This window comes from Macrobrachium rosenbergii, chromosome 51 (genome assembly GCF_040412425.1).
Source record: "Macrobrachium rosenbergii isolate ZJJX-2024 chromosome 51, ASM4041242v1, whole genome shotgun sequence".
Lineage (NCBI taxonomy): Eukaryota > Metazoa > Arthropoda > Malacostraca > Decapoda > Palaemonidae > Macrobrachium > Macrobrachium rosenbergii.
The window spans coordinates 39,478,492-39,500,334 of NC_089791.1; the positions used below are offsets into that span (position 1 = coordinate 39,478,492).

The window sequence follows — 21,843 nt, forward strand, 5'->3', positions numbered from 1 at the left end:
GAGGAAGTTAGGGATTCCTAGCCAACCTTGGAAACACACATCGAGGTACAGCGAGTAAATGAGCCATTATCGACTCACATTGGCTGTGTTCATTTCAACAAGTATATCATTAGGTGTTCTGTGCTGGAATATAAAAATGTTTATTATAGTGTCAATTACTAATTAAGTAAAATAAATATATTATATACACTCATAAATGTTAATTATATAGTTTATACTTTTTTCTGTCATTAACTATTTTGGATGATACTTTTCTTGTAAACTCGAGAACAGCACTGTTCTGAGTTCCAATAATGTATGAGAAAATTTTCTCTATTAAAATGTTTATACAATGAGGTTACTGTGAATAAAAATGTAAATAATTGATTATTAATAAATAATTTTACAGAGAACAGTCTCAGGGTTGCTCGAATTCTATTGCGTTCGACACAACCAAGATTCCCTATTCTCTGTGACGTAATCACAGATTCACTTTGATGACGTCATTGTTGACGCACGCTGCCTCATCAGCTGGAACTGTAAACATGTAATGGAAAAACAATAATCTTCAACTAAAAATAACCAATTTAAAATAGACAAATCCCACATTTAAAGTATAAAATATTTAAATAAATTATTATTTTATATAAAAATTCTCTTTAAGTCATTGGTTTTTTTAAATTACACTTATTATTTTACGAACTTCATAGTTTTTAATGCGACTATGAATAAAGTCTGAGCTGATTGGCTAAGCTAGATCGCCATATTCACCGAAGAATGCTAGGAAAGTTCCAAGGAATACACCGCTGTTAACGCCCAAATTTCAGTCTTAGGTACGTTTCTAACGTTTGAATTTGCAATTATGCAATACTGGTAGAAAACTGAACTTAGTTAATGGTATAGGATGGAGACTTTTAGATGGAAGAGAGGCGAGACTGCGCAGAGCATTTGAAATCGTCATTCCGAAGAAGTAGCTCATAACATTAATGACAAAACCTTGATGTTAAATGTTATATATGTTTCATTTTGGTTCTGCCACTTAATGCTGAAATTTCTGTATTGCTACGTACATTTATGTGTTGCAGTCTAGAATATTTGATGAAATACAAACCCCACGTAGGGTAGGGGAGCATGGATTTTTTTTTTCGCCCATGTCTAGGTTAGCAAAGGCTAGGATTACCCAAGGCTATACTGGACCGAAAAGGGTGGTTTAAAAATTTTAAGTTGTAATTGTGATCCACTTTCAGTTCTGAATAGGCTACGCCCTCTAAAACGGTCAAAGCAGGAAACTAGGCTAGGTTTAAAGTTGTTCTACCTTGTATCTGTAGCGTACTTGAAAATAGCCTATCCCTTAGGCAAGACCATTGCCTGAACTGTATTCTTACGTAGTAGTTCATCACTAAAAGTAGCTTTCCCTGAAGAATTGTCTGTATTGAGTTTTATCCAACTATGCTATCATTAGTTTATGTTGTATGAAGACCCAAAACTATGCTGTGTAGGTTACTAGCCTAAATAAGAGCAGTTGGTAAAATGGGAGACTAATACTTTGGCCTTCTGGTTTGGTAACTGCCAGTTTACATGCAAAATAGTCTAGATGCCATGTTTAGTACCAGCCACATGGGGATGAGTATAAAAACACAGACAAAAGATGGTAAATAACATAAAAGATACAAACATAATCAAAAGACATAAAGATAATCAAAAGCATAAATAAGGCAGTAATATTATGATCGGCGACCGTAGGGAACCAGGCTGCAGTAGTAGTAGTCGTCAGCTTTGCCAGACAGTCTATTTTGTATGGAATCATATCAGAGGACATATGGTTTAGCAATTATTGCCAGACATATGGGGAGCAATAAGTAACGTGAACATAGCCAAATGATACTTTAAAGTTTAATTCCTTTTTGGAGGATTTTAATATCAGGCAAATGAGAGCCATTTTGGCATTTTTTTTTTACATAGGGAACATGAGGGGCACGTAAATAAGTTCCATATACTATTTAAGGATAACAGGATAATATCGTGGGTATTTCTGGGCATAGATATATGGTGGTGTTTAAATGGCAGTTTTCTTATATTATTAATAGTTATTTCAGCATTTCAACATTTTTGGGTCGACTTAATTAACCTGTAATTAACCCTGAAGTCCATCCAACAAGGGTTTCCATACATGATTCGCAAGACAGAGCACGCTATGTCACCAGCCTTCGAACGGTTCATATCCCGTCCGGCAATTGCAACACCTTGGATACTGGTTTTTTTCTACACTTTAGGCTTCTGACACTGGCGGTGCATTGGTTTGTTGTCGCACTAAATGGAATGTCCTTCTTCGCCTGTTTAGTACTGGGGTCAAAAGTGGCGGGACGTACCCTACGCTAACAGGTTATTGCACTTGCCGGACGGGATATGAACCGTTCGAAACAGACTTACCCATGCTCTGTCTTCCGAAGATTGCATATGGAAACCCCTTGTTGGATGGACTTTTGGTGTTAATTACAGCCGACCGCCAAAAAATAACGTTAAATTGTAAATAAGCAACCAAAATACTATAAGAAACTGCCATTTCTCACTAAATACCCGCCGTGTGTCTATTACTTAGATCTACCAATACTTTTGGTATCCTAAGTCAAATGTTGTTGTTTTGAAAGCGTTCCACTAGGCTACTTGCAGGACATTGTTGGGAAGTATTGGCCATTTGTAGTGCATGCACTATGCCCAAATGCTTGTGCAACTTTTGATTTTAAAGTAAATATTCGTCAGGTAACTTTTTTTGTCAAGGAGAGTAAGACCTGTGGATGGAGTTAGGTGAAGAAATGCAGGCACATAACTCCTTCCTCCATTTTCTTACTTTCTCACTGTTTAGCTTTTCCTCCTTGCCCTCTGTCTCCTCTTCCTCCTCAGGGGAGAGGTCTTCGAAGTCCTCTCACAAGAAGTTCCATCAGACTGCAAGTGAGTGCTTGCCTCCCTATGCATGTGGGATGTCTGCTGTAGGTAGGGTTGACTCAAGGTTCTTTGAGGGTGCTGGTAAATGAATATCTCCCCAATTACTTGGAAACATGATGGCTGTCTACAGACATTATATATATATATATATATATATATATATATATATATATATATATATATATATATATATATATATATATATATATTATGTAGGTTCCAGAACCCTTGCATAAGGCAGGATTCGCTTAAGTTTGGTATGGTCACAAAAATGCCATTAAATGCTTATTTCTAGGGAGTTTAAACACTAAATATACCCTAATCAAGTGCCCAAATTATCAATTTAACTTTTAAATGAAATTAAACTTACTGTAATTTCATTTAAAACTTAGCTTAATACATTACCCTTAAAAAAGAAATAAATTGTTGACATAAAAATAGAGCACAGTATCGTAACGGGCACTGTATTTGCCACACTAGCACATTTACAGTAGGTACGTATGTTTATTAATGTTACCTCCATTTCATGGGATGTAATTTCTTTTTCTCTCAGAGTAAAAGACATTTTCTTTGCGTCAATAGGTAAACTTCATGAGTAACAGTCATAATGAAGGTACAGTGCAATAAAATAAAGAAAATATTTATGTAATGTTCATAGTAGGTACAGGTAAAATCCAATTAATTTAAAATTATGTACTGTACAGGGAAAGACATACAGAGAAATAATAAGTTGTAAAAATATGTGGGCGCTAACTATGAATGAGAGAGGGAGAGAGAGAGAGAGAGAGAGAGAGAGAGAGAGAGAGAGAGAGAGAGAGAGAGAGAGAACACATATGGGCATAATACAGTAATTGTACTGCCTTTGTATTATATTTATGTATAAAAATATAAATATTAAAAATTTTCCATACCAATTTTACACTTAAAAGCATGGAAACTTATAAATTACTTCAAAAATTAAACAAACACTTTCTGCAGGGTTATCATCTTTTGAAAAGTGCAGTAACTTTGCGAATAGGTATCACATCTTGTAAAAGTATACTAACTGTGCATGCTGTAGGCTAATTAGTTTTGTATCATATTTATGCATGTACAAAAATAAAAATAATAGATTTTTCATATAGATTTTACACATAAAGCATGAAAACTTATAAATTACTTCAAAAATTAAACATAAACGCTTCTGCAGGGTTTCTCAAGGATTTCGCAAATGTCGTATATCTGTGAAAAAATTGCATCTGTGCCAGTTAGTTAGGTTTCAATGAAAAGTTCGTGTGTGTGTGAATTCGCACAATTTGAACTGTGTAAGATCAAGGTATGCATGTATGTATGTATATATTCACTCTTTCAAACCTTGGAGTGGTGTCTGATTCATCCTGAACTCCTGATACGTGCATACACAATCTGTGGATCATGCATGTATAACAGATACTTCACATGTGGAAGGTTGCCACTGTATGATACCACTGAGTGTCGGAATGAAACACATGCGCATCATTGTGTAGGTATTTCTAGTAACATCTTTAGTTTTTTGACAAGAAACTTGAGAATCTAATTGGTCTCTTACCTCATAAAATATGTTATTTTGGAGATAGATGAGATGCTTTTGTGCCCAGTGCAAAGCCTGCAGCACTGTATGTGAGGCCCAACATCTTAGGCCAAATTGTCAGGGTGTCTGTATACTGACAGGTATAAGTTATCCAGAACAGAATGCAATAGGACAGGTGTTGGTAAACGCCCTGGGATTTTACTGCTAACTTTTTTCTAGCACCTTGATTGGTGCTTGATTGGTTAGTATTGAGACTGACAGCTTTATGTGTGTCCCCATTTTCTATGGAATTATCCAGCATGGTTCAGTGGCTTTCCAAAAGAACAACTGTATGATTCAATGGACATTCAGGATATATTTTTCCATGTGCCAATGAATTCTTAGTCGTGCAAGTTACTTTGATTTGCATTCTCAGGGAAGGTAAACCAGTTCAAAGATCTTTGTTTAAGCCTGTGTACAGCACCTCAAATATTCATGAGTTTTTTGTTGCCCATAGGGGATGGTGCCATCTTTTAGGAGCAAGAATTCTTCTTTGCTTGGACAACTGTTGGACAACTGTTTCATGTAGGCTGACTCTTACGACAGACTCTTACGACAGGATTCCAAGGGCCAAGGATCTGTTGCTTCATCTGGCTCAGTCACTGGGCATTATGATTTTCAGTAGTCTTCCCTGACTCATTCTCAGTCCATTCTCTATCTGGGGATGAGGATAAACTCATGCAACCTTCAGGCTTTTCTTTTGAAGAGACAAATAGACTCTTCTTGTTTCTTCTCAAAGAATTTTAGCCTTTAAGGAAGCTCCCTGTGAGGCAGTGGCTTTCTCTATAGGGATACATGGTAGTGGCTTTCTCTATAGGGATACATGGGGGAATGGGAGAATTTGTCAGCTTCATCCTACCTGTTGGACTTTCTTCGGTCAGAGTCAATGCCAGTCTACATGACTCCCTGTTTGGAAAAAAAGGAGCTGAAACCCCAACTTTCCTTTGCAAAAGAATGGATATTGTATTCTAAAAACACAGGGTCAGAAGGGTCAGGTGTCAGGCATACCCTCTAATAGGGTGGTGCTTATGTAGGAAATTGTAGGGGAACCATAACTTGATAGAATTGTGTGAAAAGAAACACCTACCGTGGAATTTAGTCGTTTTATCAGAACCTCCTCAGCATAGGGACTAAGAACCCTCTCAAACCTCACAGGAAGGGAATGAGGTATGGTAGTTATGCAGTAGAACAAAGGAATACTGGCAGATCATCTCCTAGAGTCTAGTTAAAGAAGCCACAGTGATCTGTAATTATGCCTTTTCAAAATCTCCTTCCTTTTCAGTTTAGTGCCCTTGTCACTGCTGCATATAGTAGTATAGGCCTTATACAGCATGTTTAATTCTTTCTTCCTCTTAAAGGCGTAAAAGAGAAGCTCAGGCACCAAATGCCAACTTTTATGATCCCCAGTTCAAGGGTAAGGCAGCTTGTGACCACAGGAAACAATCACTCCACAAGTAACATACCCTATAAAAGTTTAAATAACATACCCTATAAAAGTTTAGATTAGAGATATATGCTATATGTTATTTTGTGTAAATTTATTAAACATTTTAGACAACATATGTTCTGTAAATGTAGATCTCTTAATTTTACTTGAAGTGACCTCCTCCGTTCCATCCCTTCCAACTATACATTTGGGTCACAAACACAATAAAGTAAGTACAATAAAATGTGATCATAGGCTTTTTTTACTTGGGTACGTCCAACTCATCTGTCAGCTACAGCATTACTCATTATTGCTGTTGTTTGGTACTTGAACAACAACCCTTTACAAAGTGTGGCATCATTGGTAGGTAACAAATATTTATTTTCTTAATTTTTTGTTCTCACTTCAGGTGTGTAAGAAGCCAAGAGTTTACATAGATGACCCTGGGGACCATGAACCATGACACCGACAGAGATGATCTCATACAGGTAAAGTAATTTGTATGTCTTTTACTCAGGTAATACTGTATTTTCTCAGAGTAAATTGGTTAGTGTCATAAGGTGCAAGCAGGATAGAAGGCATATACTTGGTTGTGGGTTCACAACTGGGTTGCATCATATTATGAATAATTATAAAGCTAAAAATTCTTAACATAGCATTATCTGACATGTAAAAGGTAAGATTGTATCTGTCGATTGTAACCAGCCCACTGTAGTTGAATACCCTGTGCTTCATGCAGCATATCTAACAAGTCATACTGTACATTATCATTGCCGTCAGTGCCACTTGGCATGAGGGCCTAAGTGAAATTCAGTCATTCATGACTTTCCTGTGCTTTTGTCTTCCACAAATGTCTACAGTAACCCCATTCGCTTTCTCAAGATTCGCGGACTCACATATTCGCGGATTTCTCTGGAACGTGTCTGCCCATCATTCACGGAAAATTCACCCATTCGCGGTATTTTTCACTGAGAAATATTCACTAATTACTGTATTTTCATATCATTTTCATGACTAAATGCACTTTTTGTGATAAAACTATTAAAGTACTCAGGTGTAAGCATTTTTAGAGGGTTTTTCTTCTGTTTAAACTATCAAAATAGGCAGTTCTAAGTGTTTTTAGAGGGGGTTTTAAGTATTCGCAGGTTTTAGCTATTCGCAGGGGCGGGGTGCGGTACACATCCCCCGCGAATACGGGAGGTTTACTGTCCTCATCTAATGTGTGATAGTGTCAGCTGGGCTCCTTTGGGCACCAGGAGTGGTGGAGGACTTGGACGTACTTGTGTGCAAATACAGTACATGTTGATTTAATAAAGTTGATTAAAAATACAAAATAGTATGAAAACATTGAAACTGTACAGCATTTTTATGAAGTTTTCCCCCACATTTTGCTTCCTTGTTTTTCACTCCAAGACCTGAGCTCTCAAATACTTTCTTTGCAGTGGCAAATGTGTCACTTTTGCACTAAGTTTGGCAGACATTTCCAGTGTCACTACACTTGAATATAATCATTTACTCATATTCACTTAAAAGATTACAGTGCATGTAATTGTACAATTTCTTGTTATTTAAAGATTTAAAAAATATATTATTTGCAGGTTAGATCATAATGCAGTCATTCATCTAAAGTTCTTAGGAAATGGCATTAGTATAACCATTTAGATTAAATATGTATCTTTGCAGTAATTGCTCAGTGCTGACCAAAGTGATGGTCAGCCACTTGAGTGAAACATTGTGCATTTATAAATGATGTTCCTTGCATCCCCTCTCCAGCATAACACCCAACTGAACAGCATGAGCCCACAACCTACAGATCAGTCCTTTTTTTTTTTATTTTTTTTTATAAATGAGGTGAACATTGCAGATCATATTTAAAATCTCAAATTGTATAAAATAAAAAGCTGTATTTCTTATGTTATCACACTGACATCATCTCCTCATGCCTTCAAAAGAGAATATGAAAGCTTGCTTAGTGGCCCCCGTGGAAGGTCCGTTGTTCAGTTTAACAGTTATGTGGCAAAAACATTAGTTAGAGAAAATATAGCATGACCAGCTTTCAGAAGAGAGGACAGGAATCGTGAGGTGATGTGGGGGTATGGTTGTTGATTGGGTGCACTGACTTTTATTCAGTGTTGTTGAGAAGAGAAGCAAGAGGAGCAGAAGGAGCCTAAAGATAAGAGAAATATACCAAACTAGGCTCAGTAAGGTAAATATAAAGCTTTAGCAATTTGGATGTAGAATTAATATAATGTGGTAGACGGAATGATATCTGCAACCAAGACTTTCTGAGGCCATGTTCGAGAAGCTATAAGACAGCCCAAGGTTTGAGAACATGGTTATATGGTTGCTGCCTGGGAGTCCAACTCTTACTTTTTCTTGGCTTCAATTTTTACTGTTTTTCTTGGCTCCAATTTTTACCCTTTACTTGAGAGTGGTTTTTTAGGCCAGCCATTAGGGTATTGGAATGTGGTTTGGTGAAAGTATGTAAAAATAATTAACATGATAATACTATAATAGCAATGATTATAAATAATCTTTATTGTTTTAAAGATAAAGTGTATTAATGATTGGAAATGTTTGTGTCCATAAATTTCCATATCATTTGGGTACTATACAGGTACTTGTTTACTATGATTTTGATTTCTTTTGCAGCTAGAGCCGTTGGTGCATCAAGTTAGTGGCCATTCATCTATGTTTGTGCTCGATGACGTAACTGTATGTAAGCCTCTAATTGGACGAGAGTACAGATTTTACCGTACTCTGCCTCCAGAAATGAAAAAATATACACCAGAATTTCATGGAACCCTCCAGGTGGTACTGCAAGAAGCTGGAGATGGGCTCTCTCTAGCAGCATTACCAAATGAACAAATGAATTCCCTAAGGAGTAATCAAGGAGGTCTTAAACACGGGTAGGCCTACTACAGTACTGTATTGCATTTTCAGATCATATCTGCAGTATGCAGGGTCTGTCCAAGTAGCAATTTTGACCTGTTAAAACCTAAATTCATTTGCAAAGATTCATTTCATAGGTAATTAGAGAATGCAGTTGCCAATGAGCTTTTGAGTGTATCATTGAAAATGTTTTTTTCCTGTAATTGGTCTCAAATAATGCTGTTTTTTGTGTGAAAAATATATATTGCATAGTGTAATCAAGCCCCTTTCCTAATTTCTTAATTTTGTGGCTTTGTATTTTTTTTTTTTTCTAACCACGTGGCAGCATATAGTTTAAATGTATTTTTTGAAAAATCTTACATTATTGGCCTTATCTGTGAAAACATGAAATACAATACGAAATTATTTGGCAGTTATTCAGATAAATCTTTTTTTGCCAGTATATAGTGCTCATGGTTTATTAGGTATGCTTATTTGATATAATGACATTTCAGGCCGTGTTTAAGACGTGTGAGCTCTAGCAGCGTGGAATTAGAAAGTGAAGGGGAAGAAGATAATTCTTCAAGCCCTTCTTCTCCTTCCAGCCCAACCACTACGGCAACTACAACTACAACCTCATCCAGAGATGAAAATCTCTCTCTCACTCATCCTGACACCCATAATCCTTGGTTACAACAGTGTCATCAAACTACACTTCATAAGCTCAAACAAAAGTTTGATTCATCAAATGTTGTCGGTAGGTAACAGGTCTATTTTAGATATAGTCAGCCTTAAGCAAGGTATGAAAGAAATTATAATGAAGAATTGCTTTTTCCATATAATGTTAAGGTTATAGTTTTGGGAACTATTAGATTTTTAAGTAATGGCCTGAAAATTTCAGAATGCATAATGCTGGAGAACCTTACATTCAAGTTTCGATATCCGTGTGTTCTGGATCTAAAGATGGGGACTAGACAATATGGGGATGATGCACCTGAAAGCAAGCGTAGAAGCCAGACAGCAAAAGCTGCAAATACTACGACTATAACATTAGGTGTTCGGCTGGCAGGCATGCAGGTAATTATATCTCTTCCATTTTCAGAATATCCTGTGTTTGGTATTTCACTACAGTGAAACAATTCAATTTTTTTTTTTTTTTTTATACAAAGTACAAACCATTCTTTATTAGATGCCCAATCTTCATGGGTATTGGCGTATTGGACTATTTCCCAGTTTCAAGCTCCGTTTTTAGGAGTGGTCAACTCAATATAAGCAGCCCCTTGAGGAGCCTGTTATCTTCCTCTGGCTGTCATCTTATATTGGTCCATTCATCTTTTATGTATGTGACTTTCAGCGCAGACTTTTTTTTAGTTGTTAAAGCGCATTAACGGTAGTTCATTACCATTGGGAGAATTAGGGGACGGGGTCCCACCCACTTGGCCACAAGTGTACACGTTTTCTTCAGTCCTACTTCTGGAAAAACATCTCTGCTGCTTCAGCTGTTGAAATTTCAGTGTGGGTGTCTTTCAAGTTTTTTTGGGATTGCCTTTTCTGTTATTGACATTTGCATTTGATTTTGAGCATAACTTTGGAATAACAATGACAGACCCTTCTTCAAAAATGTGTGAGCAGCATAGATGTCAGAGCTAGCAGGGTGTTTAAGCACTTTGTCACTCTTGAACATTTGACAGCCATACATTTTTCTTCTTTTGCAGGGGTTAGGATTTTATGCTGGCATTTGCTTGTATTGAGTTTGTGTGTGCTAATTGGTCATTGTCTCATTAGAAGAAGTTTTAGTCAAAGAGGAAGAAATCTAAGAAGGCTTTGTCAGTATCTTCCCTTGGTAATGCCACTCCAATTACTCTGACACTACCTCGTTCCAAAGGGGATCAGAAAGGATGGTCAGCAACCACCATGCTCTCCACTCTGGACAAGACAGAGGAGGGAATGATGGGGGTTCCCACATGGCCACTGACTCCTCTTGTGTACCACTGTCTACTCTAAGCCATCCTACAGACACCAAGGAGTTACTGAAAGTGCTTTTGAATCGTCCAGGATCCATCCCTGGTTGCTTTCGCAATTGTTATTGGCTTAAAAGCATCAGTGTCACCTAAATGTCATATTGTTTTTGAGTGGTTGAGTATTGTAGGAGGTTAGATCAGAGTAAGTACCTAGGGAGTTGGAGGAGGGCTAGGAGATCTGAGTGGGGAGGGTTGGATGGGCCTTGGTCTGCTTCAACCTGCCTTTTCATTTTTTTTTACTTCATTTTAATAATACAGTGAACCCCCCATATTCGCGGGGGATGCGTCCACCAACCCCCCGCGAATAGGTCAAATCCGCGAATGCTTAAAACCCCTCTAAAAACACTTAGAACTGCCCATTTTGATAGCTTAAACCAAGAAAACCCTGTAAAAATACTTATACCTGAGTATTTTAATAGTTTTATCACAAAGTGCATTTATTCACAGAAAATTATATGAAAATACAGTACTAGTGAATATTTCAGAAAAATACTAAGGGCGAATTTTTCTCCGCTAATGATGCTAGATATGTTCCACAGAGAAACTGACGTGAGTCCTGGAAGAGGACGAAATACGGGGGGTTTACTGTACTTTGTTTTATTTTTTCATGTTCATTGACTTTAATATTCAGTAAGCTTTTCTGAAGTTGAAATATCAGTAAACTTAAAAACTTTGGCAGGTTATGAAATAACTTAACAGAATAATCTGCCTACCTGTGTTGAGTCAAAACTTTTCTTGCCCATCAGTGTCTTGGTCTATGTGCATGTATACAGTATATGTAAATGAAGCCTTGACATTTGCAGTGTATTTATGTTGTATGGCCTATCCAAAACACATCATAGCTCAGCTTATGCTGTCATACATCATTGGTTAAAACTTTGGGTAAACTGGTAAGGCAATATGGTTACTGATAAACACAATTATATAAACCACACTTTATTAAAGGATGTTAACTTGTAATGAAAATATCCTGCACAATCCAAGAGAGAGAGAGGTATTAAACAGACAGACAATAATACAATAAACCCCCGTACTCGCAGGGGATGCATACCACACCCACCCTCGATTAGCTGAAATCCGTGAATACTTAGAACCTTTCTAAAAAAAATTTAGAACTGCCTATTTTGATAGTCCAAACACACAAAAAAAAACTAAAAATGCTTATACAGGTATTATCCTACTTATGATGGGGTTAGGTTCCAAAAAGCCCATTGTTTATTGGAAAAAACTTATCTCGAATATAGCCTAGCCTACACTAGGGTATTCAGTACCATGTGCACATATATGGTAGCCTAGCCTACACTATCAAGTATATTCTGTACATACACGGTATAGTAATTATTAATATCAGCTAATTCTGGAGTATCATGCAGAGTGACACATGATAATTCAATACAAAGAGAAATTGAATAACAAAACAAGAATCAGCTTAGCCTACACTATGGTATATTGTATACATATACAGTAGCCTAGCCTACATTATACTGTATTCTGTATTCACATAATACTGTATTATACAAACTTCAGCATAATGAATATGCATCTTTTCCATGGATCTTTTAAAATGTTATGCTTTAATTCACTGTATCGAATAATATTGTATATATTCTTATATTGATTTTGTATTGTAATTTGCAATCATACCGATCAATGTTTTGGTTTGGAAATCGGTTATGTAGTAAGTTTATTTCACCGTATTTAACTCAGTTCAGAGCGCTTTCTTGCTTCTAGTTAGCGTAAATGAATCTCTAGATACTTGATTTATATGGGGCAAGGTTATTTTTCGTTGTACGAAGTATTTTTAAGTCAAAATATAACTTGAACAGTCTCATTGTGAAATTAATTTAGCAATTTTTTTGTTAATAGATGACGTTGGCCGTTTGAGGGCATGTGTGTTTTGTGTAAAAAAAAAATTCAAGATTCCGTTCGCTATTTTCACTTGATTTCATCATAATACGAACTTTATGTATTTATCTTTTATTGGCATAAAGATAGCAGCTGTATGTGTTCTTTCATGCCCAGTAGTTTTGATTAAAATACTTTCTCTCCAATTTTAATTACGGTCAAGTTTCTTCCATGTTGCTGATGCACGATAATTTATAGTCATCAGCAGTTTGAACATTGTTTTCTCAGCTTCAGCTACAACTTGCAGCTTAAAAATTTAGCAGTATATTTCCTTGACGATCTTTTATCCAAAGCGAAGAAGGGTATAATGTAAAAATATATCAGTCGTATTCTACTTAACGCCTTACTATAACTACGGTCACTTTTACTACCATACGATGGTTGAAATACAAGCAAAACAGCTGTTGTTATCCGATTCGGTTATAAGCAGAACAACAGTTTCTCCTTCGGTTGTTTGTGGCTGTATGCATTTACGCAGGAGTATAACGTTACTAACAATACTTTTATCATTCTCTTTTACTTTTTTAACTAGAAGATAGGATAAACAGATGGAGGAAAAGAAGTTGGTCTAATGTAATTTGGTCTCTCTCACTGCCTGATTGTATGCTGCTGCTTGTGCCCGCGCGAAATTTAAAAATATTTTATGAATATTGTCGTATCGTATTAATTGCCTGCCCTATAGCAAAATCGAATTATCGTAAGGCAAATTATCGTAACTTGAGCACTACCTGGGTACTCGAGTATTTTAATAGTTTTATCAGAAAAAGTGCCTTTAGTCATGAAAATACAGTAATCAGTTAATATTTCTCAGTGAAAAATACTGCGAAAGGATAAATTTTCAGCAAATAATGTGTATATGTGCTCCGTAGAGAAATCCGCAAATAGGTGAGTCTGTGAATTGTGAGACCACAAATACAGGGGCGTTTACTGTACAGTTGTTTATAGAAGTGCAAAATTATTTGAAGATACTGCCTGACTGTATGACACAAGCAAAAGACTAGATATTTAGTTTATGTTCATGTTTCTTTTTTTATTTGTAACTGTTAAATTAGATTGCGTTTAGGGGTAATACAGTAGGTATTGCATGTCCATGCGAATCAAAGACATGATAAAATGATTGGGTAGCATTTAGATTTTGTTTACTGTTCATTCAGTTGTCACCATTAAAAACTGATCTCCTCAAGGTTTTTAAAATCTGTGCAAATTGGCTTATTCTGATGCAAATGCTTACCCTTCTTCTGGCAACACAGCTGCTGCATGTCTCCCTCTCCTCCCTCTCTCTCTCTCTCTCTTGCAAGTACTCACTGGGTGATTTTCATACCCTAAAGAATTTGGCATGTGTCACTGTTTCTATGAACTCAATATACAGTACATAAGTTAATATCCCTTAGCAGAATGTAATAGACATACAGTAATTGTGTTAATCAGTGAGTATAGCATATTACATACTCATATGTACCAAAGGTTTCAGACAGTAATTTATGATAACCTAAGCTGTAGTAGCTTATGATGTGTTTTGGATGGTATAAATATTTCATAAATTTTTGTATACTATACAAAATAAATAAGAGTATTGTAATTCATATTTAGAAAGACATACACCGATTTAAAGGATGTGTATTAGATTGCTGTATTAACATGGCAGTACCAAAATGCTGTATGAGATGGTAGCTACTTGTTCAGTATAAAATAAGTTTGTGTATATGTACATGTGTGAGCGTGTGTGTATGTACACGTACGCATTATGTTGCTTGCATTTGCCTGCCTTCCTCTTTCTTTCTCCGATTTAATCTTTACAAAAAAAAAAAAAAAGATTTAGTCCAACCCATGTAAGCAGTTTTGCCACGTCAAAGGTAAGAGAGAGAATTTCAATGTAAATTATTTTTTACACATTTTATAGACAGTATATATGTTTGGTTTTTATTTTGTGTAAAGTTCATTACAGTGTGTTCTGTGTTGTATATAAGCTGACTAGAGTGTGTTGGTTGTTGTTTATAAGCGTATTGGGGGGTATATAGTTTCTCGGTATTGACAAGGTAAGGGGACTAAGGGTATAAAGTTGCTGTTTTACATTTGTAGTGTTTTTTCCATTAACTGGCAGGGTCTTGGATGTATCAATATGGATACGATAACGAGAACTTGTATATTAAGTAATTTGGCAGTGAAATCTGTCTCTCAGCACACTAACTAGGTTAACACACAGAAAATGTTTACAGTACTCTGACAACAAAAGTTATATAAATGGAAGGGAAGCATGAAAATCACCAGTGCTGACTATAGCAGGAAGCCACAAGCATGACAATTACACTGATTCTTTAGGAAAATGGGAAGGGCTTGAGAAAAAGGATGGTGAGCAGAAAAGCTTGGAAAGACAAAAGATTGTATGGCTTGGAACATTTTAGATCATTATTGTATGATTTAAGTGATTGATGGGGCTATGATGAAACCAATCATTTTTCAATGTAGACTGTACATGTGTTGGTTAATATTTTGAAATTTCCATTCAGTGTGGAATATACATAGGTTAAGAGATACACCACATGATCACCCAGTACATTAGCTACATTTTATAAATACGGTATTGGGATGTTCCAGTTAAATAGCACATAGAACAACCCTTCCCCTTGTTTAATTTTGAAGTCCACTGTCAAAAGTTGCATAATAGCTCTCGCATATATTTTCATTCTATTCTAGTATTGATAAGTTTTGTGAGTACTGTATAGTACAGTAATTTCAGTCTTAAGCAAATTACATTTCTTTGACACAAATATACCATAAATATAATTTGTTAGAACCCTCAACATTTTCAATTTATCCAGTTATCAAGTTTCTAAGAAATTAATATTTGAAAGATGCAGGTTTTAAGATGAAACTTTAAACAACCTTATAAGTACAGTATTAGGATTAGTAACTCAGCTGTGTTGAATAAATGGTGATAATTATAGTGATAATCGCACCACAACTTTTAATTTTCGAGTACATTTATAAGTTATGTGTTCACTAATCAAAATTATTATTTCTGTCTTATTTCATTATAGTTAGATAATAAAAGTTATCAAATAATCATGTCATTAGTTGAAGCTGGAAATTCTAATGTAATATATAACTTTATGCCATTCAGTAACTTATTGTTAAAGAATATTATAGTACCACATGGCAAAGTTAATTGTGATAGATTGCACTGGTCATTTTTGTAGTAATATGAGTTATGACTTGTTAGGTAGATTTATAGAAGCAAGATTTGAACTTGAGATACTAGATACAAAGGAGTATGGATGTGTATAAAATAATTTTGTTTTTATATTTATTGAAACCAAAAGTCAGTTTTTCCAGTGATCTAGAATTACCAGCATTTACTAGTGCCATTGACAAATTAGCATATAATTGTTTGTAACCACGTAGAAAAAGGCTTTTTGTAATGATATGTGAGTTTAATTGCACAACATAAAATGCAGTTATCTTTATTTTCAGTTATATAACCGAGAAAAGAAATGCTACATCTGCAAAAATAAGTATTACGGACAGAAGCTATCCGAAGAGGGTTTCAAACAGACTTTACGGCAGTTTCTCCATAATGGAAGAAGGCTTAGACTTGATATAGCAGAATTAATTATAAGTAAGCTAGAAGACTTGCGTTCAATCATATCCAAACTTGATTCAGTTCGATTCTTTACATCGTCATTATTAATTTTGTATGATGGCTACGATCCTTGTCAGTTAAAGCCTCATCAACGAGACAGCGAAAAAGAAAAGGAAGGAAAGCCACCCGAATCTTCAAGAGGAACCGTTTGGTCGGAGTCACGTGTAGAAGAGGGTAATTCGGCAAGAGATAACTGGCAATCTAAAGAGCCTACCAATGCCTCTCTTGGAGCCAAACATCCAGCATATATGCGGGATGTTCCAGCAACTGGGGGAGGCAAGGCACCCAGAGAACAGATCAGTCGTAATGAAGGTGAACCTCCTTATAAATCAAAAAGTCGTCAGAGAAATAGAAGTTATAAACCAAGAGTTGATATCCGTCTAATAGACTTTGCCCATTCCACTCACAAAGGTATGGGAGATTCAAAGGTGTACAGTGGCCCTGATGAAGGCATTACCCTGGGCCTTGAAAATCTTATCAAAATATTTCAAGACATCAGAGATACCTTTGACCACTAGCAGTTAAAATGTCGTTGGACCTATGTAGATAGGTCGAATAAGGTGTTCTTGTCTATGTTAGACATCATCTCATTACATTTTTAAATTCATCTATCATGAATGCGTGTTGTTATGTGTGCAGATGTAGCTATACATTTATTCCATGTCAGAAATGACTTGTAAATAAGATGTTACAAATTATTATTATGTTAAAAGGTATAGATGTAGTTGCCTATTGGTTAGGCTTCTTTTATTTATACTGAGTTTTGATGTTTAAATTTTTTTATGTTGCTATATGTTAACTCGGCACAGTGCCAAAGCACCAGAAATCCTTGCTAATGAAAATCCTTGTAAAGGGGAAAAGGAATTAGATGTCAGATTCAGTCTCTGTATGGGAATATCCCTACACTTTAGATGAGAGATTTTAGGTCCTTTACCATTTGGTAGTTTAACAAGTTGTAATGGGAATACAGTGCATAAAAAGTTAAAATTGTTGTGGCAGATCTCTTTCTTGTTTCTTAAAGAAATTAACTAGTAACTGTGACAGCAAAGCTAAGGTTGTGTATATTACCCCTTGTGTCAAGTTCTCTTTTGTGGCAGATGGAAAGAGTATTTCGGATTTTTCCTTGTTTACCTCGTGCTGTTTATATGTAAAGGAGAGATTACTTTAGGAGTAATAAATCCCTACCCAGTGATTGTGCTCTTGTTTTCTTTACCCTTTTCTATTAAATGTGACAGATTTCAAGGTCGTGCGTATATTTTTGTAAGTGTTCCAAATCCATTTCTGTAGTAATTAGTTCTTTGTAATGAAAAATAACTAGAAATATAGAATTTCAGTGGCAAGTGTCAAAAAATTGTAAACAAAGTTGCTTTACTGTATTTTGGCATAAAAGTTTACCCGAAATTTTCAGGGATAGATTTAGATCATTGTGATAGCGTGTGCTGCATGTGACTATATGCTGTATTTCATGCATAAACACAAGTCATACTAATCCTGTACCTTCATCAGTTGAAAACAAGGCTGGAATAAAGTATGGTAATTCAAAGCTAAAAAGATAGGTAAAGGCTTAGCTGCTGGAAAAGAATGAGTGAGTGCACCAGAAGAGCTCATTATATGCTATTGTCTCTGCATTGCTCATACTCTATTGTTACCTTCATAAGCATTGGTTATTTCATCGAATGAGTAAGTTATTGTTTATTATTTGATAAGTACTTCTGTTAATTATTTTTTTACAAGGGTTGCTTCTTCATGATGTAAATGAGAATTAAAACCAACAAGGAGGTTGAGTCCCTTACTCACTCTATTAAGGGTAAAGGTGATGAATGGTTCTCTGCTAAACCAAGTTTTGTGACGGTATTTTGGTTTGGTGCTACATCAAGATTCAGGACATGTGGAAGCCACTTGAAGGTAATAAATGATCCCCAGTCAAGGAAATTCGTTTATTTAATCTGGAGGAGTAGTGCATCAACTCAAAGGTCTTTGATTATTTGTCACTACTGTTATTCCTTGCAAGACGTGGCGTGGATGCTAATAATTTAAACAAAACTCATCAGAGCTATGCCCTTGTTAGTAGGTGGCATATGCAGGTGGAGGTCTTGCTACTGATGAGACCCTTGCATCGCTGGTTCAGAAAAGAGTTCCAAGTTTTCCAGACTAGCAAGATGTTTTGAGAGGCATTGCTACGCAAGCAAATACGGTATGTGAGATGGGTAACTGCTTTTGGTGTGTTGAATGGGGTCTTTTGATGTACAAAAGGATGGGTAAAATTGTTCCATATCCATTACATTCAATTAGCATATTAACTAAGAAGAGCATTTAGTGAAGATAAATTAATTTAAAAAGTTCCAGAATGTGGACCTCGACAAATCTAAGCCAGGTGATGTTTTGAGGTATGTAAAAGTTGCCATTGAAAGATACAGCATTGTTGATTATGTTAAGTTAATTTAACATTTTATCAACACAGAGGACAATATTCTTTGTATTTTAATTTCCCACTTAAAAAAGATGACACATCAGCAATTGGGAACTAATTGGTAAATAATTATTCCATGTCTAGGCTAAGCAGTTTGATCCTGTTCAAGGGAAGTTTACATTATTCAGTTTTTGTATGAAATCATCTCTTGAGTTTAATGTTGGAAGATGAGAAGGTTCCTAGGAAGGGTGATAATAAATCCACCAACCACTTGGACAATTTGTAAATGAATGATCTGTTGTATATATTTGTACATGAATGTTCTAGTGTATATTATGGGACATATGTGTGCATTTTAATAGCAAGACACATACTCCACTGAAATGATCTATTCATCAAAGACAAAACCACCTACTGTATGTGCATTGGGAGATTACAGCTATTTGAATTTACAGAGAAGCACAACCCAGGTAAAATTAATGCAACTGATGTATCACCCAGCTTGCCATTATCAGAGGGACCTGTATAAATTGTTAATAACATTAGGACCTGCTGCACTATCTACTAGGGGAACAGTGCAAAACCCTGGCATTCTATGAGCCGGCTCAGGAAATTTAGACTTGGTAAATCAGGATTATCAATGCATTGTAATATGCAAAATCAATAGTAGATTGCATCAAAAGGTTGGGTGACCAAGGTTTAATAAGGCAATTGAAAATCACATGGAAAAGTGAAGTCCGCGCCAGGTTATGAGTTCCAATAAACCTGAGCCACTGAAACTTTCACCACTTCCAGTAAGACCATGGGAACAGAAAGGTGTTAATCTGTGTGGTCCAATTCCATAGGGGAGCATTTTTAGGTGGCTAGTGATTATATTTATGACTAGTAGTAATAGTGCACTACAATAACAGTAGTAAAATACAGTAATTGCTTGTTTGGATAATGTGTGGGGTTCATCAATGTGCAGAGAATGAACTGTTTGTACATATATATATATATATATATATATATATATATATATATATATATATATAGATGAGGTTCATTCTCTGCATAACACACACGCATATATGCAATTTTATCACATACCCAATGGTTCTGTGCATTAGTAGAATTACTAACAGGACCTTATTCAGACTGGATGGCATCTTAGCATCCGGTTTGAATGAGGTCTCAAACAGGGTACAATACACACACACATATATATATATATATATATATATATATATATATATATATATATATACATATATATATATATATATATATATATATATATATATATATATATATATATATATGTGTGTGTGTGTGTGTGTGTGTATATATATATATATATATATATATATATATATATATATATATATATATATATATATATATATATATATATATGTAGACACAATCGTTACATCATATTTTAAGAATGATCCTATGTGTTAGTAATTCATTTCGTGCATATGAGCTTGCAGGAAGAACGGCTTATTACACAAATTACTAGTAATTTATGTAAAAAAAGATTAACCGTATTTTGGAATTTTTTTAGCATGTTTCGAATAATTTGGGAACGTAAGATGGTATGACGTTTATTCTCTTATTGGTCTGTCCTTTACAAAATAATGTGTTCGTAACCTAGCAAGGCTGCAATAAAAAAAATGCAAGTACAAGAATGTCAAACTAAAGAATAACGATTTCAATTTTGTTTGGACATTGTAAAGAAAAGTTTTCTAAAATTCACAGAAAGTAAGTCTATTGGTCTAGTTGACATTTTAATTTTATCTTTTTTCAACAATTTTAAGAATCAATGTACATTAAAATTAAGTGGTTGCACAGGTTTACATGGCAGTTTGCTTCATATTAATTTTCAAGGACAACGGAAAGTTTTGTATATGAGTTAAATGTAGGAGTATTATGAAGGCTTAAGAACTAGTGTCAGTTCTCTTTACTAATCTACATTAAATTTCATTAAAAAAAGGTTCAGGTAAATTAGGTCTCTGTTGACAGTTTAAACAAGGTCTTAATGTTGTCATGAACGATTAGAGTAAAGCACACGTGTCATGATCCCAAGAAATAGATACTCTTGATACATCATAAACAACGTTATGTCTTCAGAGTGTTGCTTTATTATTATTTAGTGCTTAAAAACCATAGTTGGCGACTATTTTTCTCTCTAAAATTATGAAAATCGCTTTGTGACGAGTGTTGAAGTCGTACTCACCGACAACATCGAATCGTTACTGACAGACGACACAGTAGAGGTAAGAAATTGATTTTTCAAATTGAAGTAGATTCTAATATATAGATTCATTTAGCCCACAATTTCACTTTTCCGGTTTAATTAGTATTTACGATCAAATTTAATCTATTTATTCCGGGTGAACAGTCCTTGGTCTCAAGCTATTGGGTTATTTGCTTTGTCTTAGGGTAGGCTAATGTAACGTAGCCTAGAACAGGCCAGACTAAAATTAACCCAAACATCGACCAGATATTATAATATTTTAATTCATAGCCAAAGACGTAAACCTTATCGTTATCGTGTTTTTATTTAGGCAATTGTCGTGCAAACCACTTCGTTGAGTTATTCTTTTCTCCCCTCCCATATCCAACGTAGGAGGTAAAAAAACTGAGGCTTCTGGGGAGGGAACGAAAAAAAAAGTAGATGGGTAGTTTGCAGAACGACGGGAACAAGCTCTTAACACTACCTAAGGTTGGGAGCTTTGTCCATATTTTTGATGTTAAGTTTACTGTACTTGGGGGTGTCCAGGGAAAGCGAAGCGTCCCTTTCTAGGTCAGGGCACAGTGCCCGAAGTCGGGTTAGGAGGGTAAGGTTTGGTTAGATCAGGATATGGTATTCGTTCTCAACTGGCCCAGAGTATAGTTTCACAATGTGAAAGTTAGGAAATACATGTGACACCATAAAAAAATACTTAGTTCCTGCTTATGAAAAATAACAATCACCGAAAAATTTCTGAAATATGGAAATTGGTAGGACTACGATACTTTTAATTTCTTTCCAGGTACATGAACTATACATTTTCCAACCACAAATATTTTGTTCTG

General features: G+C 35.4%; 1 protein-coding gene across 1 annotated transcript; it reads left to right on the forward strand.

Annotated features, from left to right (window-relative positions):
* Positions 1 to 677: 677 nt before the first annotated feature.
* Ip6k (Inositol hexakisphosphate kinase) lies at positions 678 to 17,566 on the forward strand. Its single transcript, XM_067095339.1, has 6 exons — positions 678 to 812; positions 6,346 to 6,424; positions 8,589 to 8,845; positions 9,323 to 9,564; positions 9,709 to 9,884; positions 16,205 to 17,566. The coding sequence occupies exons 2-6, from the start codon at positions 6,374 to 6,376 to the stop codon at positions 16,889 to 16,891; spliced, it is 1,413 nt and encodes a 470-aa protein (XP_066951440.1). The 5' UTR covers positions 678 to 812; positions 6,346 to 6,373; the 3' UTR covers positions 16,892 to 17,566.
* The last annotated feature ends 4,277 nt before the right edge of the window (positions 17,567 to 21,843 follow it).